This window comes from Carlito syrichta, unplaced genomic scaffold (assembly GCF_000164805.1).
Source record: "Carlito syrichta isolate Samal-C Ts95f unplaced genomic scaffold, Tarsius_syrichta-2.0.1 Scaffold313789, whole genome shotgun sequence".
In the NCBI taxonomy this organism is placed as follows: Eukaryota; Metazoa; Chordata; class Mammalia; order Primates; family Tarsiidae; genus Carlito; species Carlito syrichta.
This window is the reverse complement of record NW_007257885.1, coordinates 216,928-227,542: the sequence shown is the minus strand read 5'-3', so window position 1 is coordinate 227,542 and position 10,615 is coordinate 216,928. Positions and strand designations below refer to the sequence as shown.

General features: G+C 42.9%; 1 protein-coding gene across 1 annotated transcript; it reads right to left on the bottom strand.

Moving 5' to 3' along the window:
* Positions 1–1,723: 1,723 nt before the first annotated feature.
* On the bottom strand, positions 1,724–10,312 carry MRPS14 (mitochondrial ribosomal protein S14). Its single transcript, XM_008070589.2, has 3 exons — positions 10,227–10,312; positions 5,064–5,222; positions 1,724–2,171 (listed from the first exon to the last, which is right to left on the bottom strand). Exons 1-3 carry the CDS (start codon positions 10,269–10,271, stop codon positions 1,989–1,991), a joined length of 387 nt encoding a protein of 128 aa, XP_008068780.1. The 5' UTR covers positions 10,272–10,312; the 3' UTR covers positions 1,724–1,988.
* Between the last annotated feature and the right edge of the window lie 303 nt (positions 10,313–10,615).

Sequence of the window (10,615 nt, the reverse complement as noted above, 5' to 3'; positions counted from 1 at the left end):
ACAGAAAATTGATAGAAAGCCATCAGTGTAACCCTTATTGAAATGAAAGATCAGGGTAGCAATCACCAGTGCAATGTAAAAGCCATTAGGTGATAGGTTAATGAATGAGAACTTTAAATGCAGGGAGCAGGCTGACCCCATTTTGAACCCACTAGTCAATCTAAGCATCATTAAAAGTTGGACAATTAGATAGATATACACCTCCTGATGTGACAGTTCACAGCACAACTGATGAAAATTCATTTCTAAAAAACAATCCAAATGAAGACCAGCCTCTGGATATGACTACCAGTTTACAGGAAATTTGGGGGACAGAGGAATATATTAAAAGACCCATGAAAGAAGTAAACAGGCAAATGCTGGCATTCCATAGGATGAATGGCTTAGCTCTTTTAATTAATGACAAAAGGAATGGAGGGGCTTATGGAGCAAGATAATGTAAGACAGCAACCGAACGAAATCTATGGACCATACTTGAACTCATTCAAACCAAAGGCTACAGGGTTTCCCATCAATGATAGATGCCAGAAACCAGCAAATGTGTTCTAATTATCCAATTAACACAAGTTACTGGTTGAGATGTTAACTAGAACATTCCAGTCGGTAAGTAGCCACATACTTTAGCAAATGTGGATCAAAGGTATATCATAATAATTCCCTCATACCTGAGTTCCAGACTTGCTATCCAGTTGTATGCTAGTCTGTCAGAGGACACAGACATCTCAAACATCACATGACTGAAACCCATCCTCAAATTTTCTATCCGGAATTACCCTCTACCATCTATCTAGATGCTTACCAGGAACCCAGAGAGCTGTCTTGACCAAAAATATAGTCAGTGTTGCCTAATTTTCTTTCCTAAATAATGCTTTAACAATCTCCCGGGTCTTCTCCTCCACTAATACCACTACCTTAGTGCAGGCTCTTGTCTTCCACAACTCAGATGTCCTAAGTGTCATGCCTATCCTCCTCTCATGGCCAGTGGCCATACATGTCACTTACATAGAGAACAATGATGTCGAGTCTTGCCTCCTTCATGTCAGGACTCCTTGTGAGAACTCCATATGGCCCTTCTGCTCCATGTTTCTGACACCCTAAAGTGACGGGGTTTTCTCGAGGCTCTCTCTGCCTTTGTTCCCTTCTGTTTACAGAATGATTAGCCTCATCTCGTCTTCTGATTTAAGTTCTCCAGAAATATCATCCTGATGGCAAGTGGGTGCTTCCACACGACTTTTTATATTTTCATCACTGGGCTGATCACACTTTGAGTTATCACATGAGAGAACTTATTGCCACCTTTACTCATTTCTGTTACAGATTAAATATGAAGATAGGGAATATATGCTATTCCAATAAAACTTGTCCTCTTTGGATAGATTTTCAAGGGTTTAAAGGAGTATAGTTTGTTTTTAAGGCCTTTAAAGATGACACCTAGTGGTTCTTCTGTTCAGCCATCACACAAAGAAGTTCAGCATTAGTTCGATAATCCAGAACATAAGATTTGCCATCCAACCTATTGTTTATCTAACAATAAACCAATAGTAAGGTGACTGCTACATGTCAGGAAATCTAGCCCTGGATTACAAATTGCCATACATGAGCTATATGTCAAGTAGCTGGATTATCTAGATAATATTGTTTTATGAAAGAATGCTCTTTAAAAAACAACCCTTATAGGCTACTAAAAGATTAAACTTGAAGTAAAAAGACAGCACATAAAACATATTCTCACATAAGATATTCTTTATTATTCTACTCTTTGCACCATGTATGGAAACAGTATGTTTAATCCATAAAATCCAGAGAAAAGATAATTCATTGACAAAATGAAAAATATCCACATCTTCATCTAAAATTTAAAAGTAACTATAGACAGCCTCAGGTAGACTAGACAATTCTGCTGGGCCCCCACAAAGACCAGGTTTTGTCTATTAGAAAGTCTCTTGCTGGAAGTGGCTTCCTGCAAGTTCAGTGGGTCTGGAGATGGTTTACCACATTGCTCGCTGCACCCCAGAAAGCTGCCCATGGTCAGCTAAGTGTCGGAAGACGATCCGACTCAGCCTCCAGCGCCGCTTGACACCACGTGGACGGGACGTCATGACACACCGATTTCTGATTCTAACGGGACAGCTATCCCGGGGAAGGGCAGCAATTTCTCCATCAGCCACTTCCTAAGGGAGAGCACATCACACAGATCATTTGTATTGTCACACATGCTGTAACTTGCTGATTCTCACTGGTGGCAATTTTTGTTGTGCAAGCACCATAACTCATTCGTCCATTCTATAGCTGGTGGTCATCTGGGCAGTGTCCAGTCAGCTCTTATGAATAGTGCTGCCACCTACATCCTTGTTTAAATCATCTGGAAAATACATGAATGTATTTCTGTTGTCTCTCCATATGGTCTCTGAATCATGAAAGTCTGAACCTCAGGAAAACCTTGACGATCCAAAGGAATGTGGCTTGTGATGAAACTAGAGGGGGGAAGGGCAGGACCACAGTCTGGACATCTGTGGTAAAGATCCTGATCACGGGAGAAGTCATTGGGAGTGATCTAGTGGGATTCACATCGTAAAATTCATCTGCAGTGCAGTGTGCCTGGTAAGGGCCAAGTGGTTGAAGACAGCGAAGTGAGGGCTGCAGCAGAAGCTTGGGCTAAGGTTTGTCAGGAGAGATTTATTCTTATGTATGTGTTGAAGAGTGTGTGTTGGAAATATTCACTTTAATAAGTATGCTGACAATTATGATAGACCCTGTGCTAGACCATGGTAGAAGTACAATAACACATTAAAAGGACACAAAGTAAACAAGATAATATATGCAAAAGTCACTAAAAGCATATGCATGTGTTGCCAATCATGAAATACAAAATAATGACAGCACGACTAAGTCAGTGAATAGAAGACAGTGCTTAGAATGATCTAAGGAGGGGAAACACTGGGCGGGAAGACAGTCGAAGTTTACAGGAGTGAAACTTATTGAACGGCTACAAATGAGTTCCTTATCTACTTATGCATACCCCTCCTTCCTCCCAAAAGGCTTAAGGCAGTATATGAACGAGGAAGCTGGGGCAAAGAAAATTGAGAGGAGGAAGGAGAAAAGCCTGTGCTGTGGAAGTCCGCATGCCTGTCAGAATTGGAACATCACCTGGATTGTAACCTACCCAGCAGGCATCATAGAGCATGATCCATGTCCATAATCCTAGTCCATGCACAGCTGTCGCTCATACTGTGATACCAGAGATGCTTCTTTTGGGGGCTTCATAAATAATGTACCCAACAACACCCCTCTTCCAGTTTTATTAAGGCATAATTGACAAAATAAAAGTTGTATGTATTGAAGGTATACAGTGTCATGACTGGATACCCACAGACCATGTGAAATGACCACAACAAGGTAATGAACACATCCTGCACCACAGAGTTCCCTCTCGTTGAGTGTGGTAAGAACACTTCAGGGCCAGGTTCGGTGGCTCAGCCTGTAATCCCAGCACTTTGGGAGGCTGAGGCGAGTGGATTGCCTGAGTCTGCGGGTTTGAGACCCAGGTGGGCAACTTGGCGAGACCTCGTCTCTACAATAAATAAAAAATTAGCCAGGTGTGCCTGTAGTTCTGGCTACTTGGAAGGCTGAGGTGGAAGGATCACTGGAGCCCAGCAGGGAGGCTGCGGTGGCCGGGAGCATACCACTGCACTCCAGTTTGGGTGACGGAGGGAGACTCCAACTCAAAAAAAACAAAAAACACTTCAGATCCGCTCTCCTGACCAATTTCCAGAATACAACACAGTATTGACTACAGTCACCATGCTGCACAGTACTATTGACTATAGTCACCGTGCTGCATGTAGGTCTTCTGCAATCATACTTCTCGTAGCAGGAAGTTTATACCTCTCACCATTATCTCCCCCAGGATCCTCCATCCCACAGCCTTCCTGGCTCCTGGCCACTACCTTTCTACTCACAGCTTCAGTGACCAATAACATCTTGGGCTGAGATTTCCAGGGCCGCTTCTCACTGCTCCCTAAGGCAGGCAGCTTAATGCCATTCCAGTAAAAGTCATGCAGAGTAGTCCAGGGCCCTTAGTTTTCTGCTCATCTGGCTTAATCCAGACAAGATTTAAACAAATCCATAGTAATAAGTAGGATGAATATCATTCTGCCAACGTCTGAGTTCTTGATAAACTGAGTGGCCTTGAGTTTGAGGTATACCTCCTGACAAGCCTCTTGAATGTAGTTACTCTGTCACCACTCAGGTGCAGGACCTTATGCTTCCGGATGCCAAGCAGGGTTGAAATCCTCTTGTTCAATTTGAGGAGCGTGACAAGCAAGCATCAATGGCAAACACCTCAGCACACGGGTAGGCAGGGCTCGGAAGGCACTGCATAAGGACAGTTTAGGCCATGTACTAGGCATGCGGCCCACATCAGTAATGCCTCCTGGTGCCTGAGAGTAGAGACTGGGATGAGGTGGGGGAGAGACCTTAGGTGAAAATAACTCCCAATTTCTGTGTGGTCACCATTCATCAGCACTTTCTTAGGATCATATAATGAAATGGTTGAAAGGCTAGCTAGGAGTGAAGAGTTGTCTAATCTGAACTTCACCAAAATCAGACAAGGATATTTGTTCATGTTAACTTGGAGTATATGACTTTTTTTTTTTTTTTTTGCATTGGAGTCTCACTCCTTCGCTCAAGCTGGAGTGAAGTGGCACGCTCCTGGCCATTGCAACCTCAACCTGCTGGGCTCTGGTGATCCTTCTGCCTCAGCCTTCCAAACAGCCGGAACTACAGGCACGTGCTACCACGCCCAGTTAGATTTTGATTTATTGTAGAAATGAGGGCTTGCCAAGTAGCCTGGGTGGGTCTCAAACCCATGGGCTCAGGCAATCCACCCGCCTTGGCCTCCCAAAGTGCTGGGATTACAGGCCGAGCCACCGAGCCCAGCCAGAGTATATGACTTTATTCTCCACAAATCACGTTGATACTAAGTGACAACAAACAGTATTAAAACTGATCTGATGTGAGTTCATGACCTTGTGGTAGAAAGGAACTCATCTTAATTAGCTAACCTGAAGATCTTTTGGCAAAATGGTATTCTTCCTGAGTGAATTGATTCGTAGCCTCTCATCTGCATATTCATAGGCCATTTTTCGCCTCTTCACATCACGCAACATCCTCCAGTCTACGTAGTAACCTCGAACTTGGCCTGACGCTGATGAAGGAACCACCTACAAGGCAGAGACAGGGAACAAGTGAAGGAGTCAGACTCTGTGAGTGTTCTCAAATCCTGCGATCCTTTTTTGGTCACCATTTATGACCTCACCCAGGTTGGAGTGCAGTGGCATGCATGCTCATGGCCACCCCATCGTCGACTTACAGGGCTCCAGCAATCCTTCTGCCTCAGCCTTCTGAGTAGCCAGAACTACAGACGAATGCTACCACATCCGGCCATTTTTTATTTTATTGTAGAGACGAGGTCTCACCAAGTTACCTGGGTGGGTCTCAAGCCCGAGGGCTCAGGCAATCCACTTGTCTTGGCCTCCCAAGGTGCTGGGATTACAGGCTGAGCCACCGAGCCCGGCCCGTATTTTTTTTTTAAAGCCTTTTTGCATCAATTTAATAATTTAAAATAATAAACTTCCTAATTCAGGATAAATAATTTTATGAATGTACATTAATTCAAAGTGGTAATAATTAACTTAAAGATTTCCAAAAATGTTTAATTTAATTCACACAGTTCAAGAATCAAAAAAGTATACCTAAACAATGAAAAGTCTCCTTCCCACCTCACTCCTCACCTGCCCAGTGACCCCCACACTGCAGAGGCAGCCACTGTTGCTCGTTTCTTATATGTCCTTCCAGAAACTTTTGAATATATATATACATGTATATACTCTCCCTCCCATATTCATTCCTCCCTTTTTCAAATTAACATATTTCAGAGATCTTTCCATATCTGTGTATAAACATCTCCCTCATTTTCTTTAGATTACATAATATTCCACTGTATAGATGTATCATAGTTTACTTAATCTGTTACTTATTATTTTTTTTTCTGAAGTGTATCCCTGTTGTGGACGTGGCCTGTTTGCCGACCATATCATGTCACGCTGAAGCACCTTACAACCAAGTGGCATGCCCCTTTCCTTCTGGGGTGTGTGCAGTAGGACCGCCTCTGTATTTTCTTTCTTTTTTTTATATCAATATTTTTTATTTTGATATTGTGGGGTACAGTTAAGGGTTAGGTATACAAATATGCTTCGTTCAGGCACCCTTGTTGATAAGGGGTGTTTCCCTGTCCCCAGAGAGATATTACTACCGTTAATCCCACCTCCCTTCTCCTCCCCACCATAGTTTCCCACCACTGTCAGTCCTTTTCTTATAGTATTACGATGGTTCAAGGTCCACTATATGAGTGAGAACATGTGATACTCAGATCTTTATTTCTGTGAGAGGTCACTCAGTATTATAGACTTGAGTTCCATCCAGGTTGCTGCAAAATTTATGATTTTGTTCTTTTTTATGGCTGCGTAGTATTCTATTGTGTATATGTACCACATTTTAAAAATCCAGTCCTCTTTTGATGGATAGCATGGTTGATTCCAGGTTCTTGCTATTGTGAACAATGCTGGGAAAAACATACGTGTGCAGGTATACTTGTGACTTATTGATGGACAGTTAGACGACACCTCACTATCATCTCAAACAATACTGTAATGAAGAATGTCTTTTATAAATAATCTTATATGTATTCCTATATATCTGCAGGATAAAACTCTTAGAAGCAGAATTGCGGGTCAAAGGGTACTTGGTACTTATCACTAACCTAATATTACTTAGCACTAGTTGTCGAGTAATAACATAGTATGTTCCTCACGATCACACATTTTCACGGTAACAGTTTACAGTTCTGACTGACAGTACAAGCAAAGGGAGTATAGATCACTAGAAACTTTAGTCTCTCAAACCAGAGTAAATATAACATGTTCATTAAACTGCAGCAATAGAAAAATAATGATGGCTTTCTATAACTGATGTTTATAGAAGAAATATATGTATAGCACAATCTAAAACTGAAAACAAGCATACTATAAATAGAAAGCTAACATTTTTTCAATCTATTAACAAAAGATGACCTGAGTGACCTCAATGTTCACATTACTAAACAAAAGTCCCATGAGGAAATATTACAACTTTACAATCACCTTTTGGGAAAAAAACACAGGCAGGAATGAATTTAAATACAGACTTGGCAGAAGACCAAGTCCAGTGAACACGGTGGTAACTGTGCCTAGAAATACCTGCCATCAAAAGGGAGGCTTAGACAAGGCTTTGAAAGACTGATAGAATTTTGACGGAGTGGTGGGTGGGGGAGAGAGAAGGTAAAATTGGTCCAAGCAAACCCTGGGACAAGACAAGATAAATTTAGGAGACTAGAAAGACATTATTTCACCTGAAAGAAGCAACTCACAAGGCAGTGTGAGGTTTACTTTTACTATGAAACTGAAAGCGAAGGAGATTTGGAAAACAAGATTAAACATTGCACCTTTAAATTCTTTTTCAAACTATTTCTAATCAGCTTCCTCTTTGCTATTTTATTTTTTAAAATAATCTTATGTTCTATTTTGCACACCATTTTTTCTGAGTATAAAAGTAATACACTTTTAATATAAAACATTTTTGGCCTATTGTATTATTTCATCTGTGAAAGTTTTTATGTCCTTTGTCTACATTTCTACTGGAGTGCATTTCCTTATCAGCTTATAACAGTGTTTTATAGATTTGATTGCATTCTGTTCTGCTCTGCACACATCTTATCCTTGCCCTATCTCTCACCCTTCTTCACCTTCTAAAAACTCTACCACTTGGCCCTCTCAATTCATCAGAATCTTCTAAATCCTCAACTTCTCAGCATCTTCTTCACCTTCTGCTCTAGCTGAATCTTGAATCCCTCCTGATAGCTCCCTGAAGTTCTTTTTTTTCTCTGATGAGTAGGCCTGAAGGTAGGTAGATGTCTTCCTTGTTCTCCATTTCAGCTTCCAGATCTCCTTCCCTCCTGAAAGCTGCTGGCTTTGGCTCTCATGCCAAAAGGAGGTACTCCCACTACCTCCCATTGTTGAAGTCACCCACCATAGCCCCTACCACTCTCATTTTGCCATGATTTTGGATCCTGGCTCACTATCACCCTCTCCAATATTCTTCCTGTATTAATTCCTGGTGACTTCAATATACATGAAATTATACCGTGATCACTCTGATATCTGAACTCTCTCCTTCAGTGATTTTGGTCCTCCACTCCTTTTAAACTATTCACCTCTATGCCCCAGGTCCTTTTTTTTTTTTAAACCAATAAGCATAACCTCTCTATTATCTCAGTTTTGTGTATCTCATTCTTTATCTCTTTTTTCTAGCTTACTTCTTCTAACACCTCAATAACTTCCTCTTTGGGGCTTTCAATCCGCTGATCCTACTAACTTTTTACTGTTTCTCAGCTTTTGATTTTCTATTTTCCTCTTCCCACCCAGCCTGAATTCCAAGGTCTATAAATACAATGTTCTCTTAAATACATCATCAACTCCCTGGCCTCCCTCTCACTTCTCTGTACTTATTCCAATTCTCCCGACTTTTCTTCCTATCCGTTCCCAACTCTTTACAGGATCACCCCTTCTTTAAGCACCTGACAACTGCTCCCACATCCTCACACTCAGGTGATGACTTCACCTTAATTATAATATTAGATGCAATCAGAAGAGCATTTCCATTAACTCTCACTACCACAGGTACTCACTCATAGCACTTGCATCACATGCTCTGCATTCCCTCCTGTTATTAGAGATCTGCCCTATCCAAACAGTGGCCTCTAACACATATGGCTAGTAAGCACTCATAATGTATAACTAGTGCGACCAGGGAATGTAATGCTTAATTTTAATTAATTTAAAATGTAAAACTGATGCAGTGTAAATATTACACAGCTTCGTTGTTTTCATAGAACTCTATTTTCCATTTTAATGGTGGAAAACTTAGCATTCTAACTAAGATTGCCTTAAGTGCAAGATACAAACCGGATTTTGAAAATCTAGTATAAAAAAGAATGTAAATATTTCATAAATCATTTTTATACTGATTACATGTTAAAAGAACAGCTCCAGCAATTCTTCCCTCTCCCACATCACCCATTTTCCCTACTCTACAGGATCTTTCCCTGCAACACACAAACATGCTGTTACTTCTACCATGTTAAAAACAAAATCAACTCACTCTCAACCCACCTTTCCTCCAGTTACTGACCCATTTTTCTTTTGCTCCTCTTTGCAGTAAAACTCCTTCAAAGATTTATCTTTACTCCTAGTCTCCAATTTCTTCCCTCCCATTCTCTCTTGAACGGTTTTTGGCCGCCAGCACACCACTGAAACTGTTATGATGAAGGTTCTAACCTTCACATTGCTAAACCCTACAGCCAATCCTCAGTCCGTCTTTTTAATTGACCCGTAAACTTTGGGCAAAGTTGCCCACTTCTTACTCCTTGAAATTCTGTCATCCTCTGCTTCCATCACCCTCTCCTGGTTTTTCCTCCTCCCTCGCTGACAGCTCCTTTCAGTCTCCTTTTGCACGGTTTGCATCATCTTTTTGTGGGGGTAGGGGGAAAGGGTCTTCCTCTGTTCACCAGGCTGGAGTACAGTGGCGCGATCATGGCTCACCGCAGCCTCCGCCACCTGGGCTCAAGCGATCCTCCTGTTTCAGCCTCCCTCGTAGGTGGGACTACAGGTGCGTGCCATCACACCCAAGCTTATTTTTTGTAGGGGCGGGAGGGGTCTTGCTATGTTGCCCAGGTTAGTCTCAAAACTCCTGGGCTCAAGCAATCCTCCCGCCTCGGCTTCCCAAAGTGTTGGGATTACGGACGTGAGCCACCACACCTGGCTCATCTCTTAATTAACATCCGAGTCTCCGAGGCCTCAATCCTCGGACCCCGTCTGACTACGTACACCCACTCCCTTATACATTGGAGTCGACCTTGCCTCTTTCAACGCAAGTCAGTTCATGCTTACGACAACCACATCCACACTGGCAGTTAGGCCTCTCTGAACTAAGCCGGAGTGGGCAGTGGTCGGAGGAAAAAAGTTCTGGGACTGGTCTGCACTGAGCACTACAGGTGCACAGTCGGGGCGGGCCCGCGGGTTGTGGGATTCGGGAGTGGAGGCTTGGGGTGGGGATAGAGGCGTGCTCCTGACCTGCCGGATCGTCCGCAGCAGCGAGCCCAGCGTGGAGGCCGCCATGTTGTCTGCCTCAAGCTACAAACTGCTGCAACTTTATTGACATTGCCAGATACAGGAGGAAGTGAGGGGAGGGGCCTAGGTTGCAGGGGCGGTGTCTGGGCCTCAGGGGGCGGGGCGACGCAGCGGGGATGTGTTTCGGAATGTGAACTCTCGCGACATTTCACGAAAACGGGGCAAATGACACATTTGGGGGCGTTGCATCGGTGCTGGTGGCGCAGTGTGACGTTCCTCGCGTGTTGCAGCCCTCCTGTCTGTCTCACACACCCTCTTAAAGTACCTGTAACCCTGTCCACCTCCTTTTCTTCCGCCGGGTCCCCGCGTCCCTCTCGTCGCGTTCCGCGTGC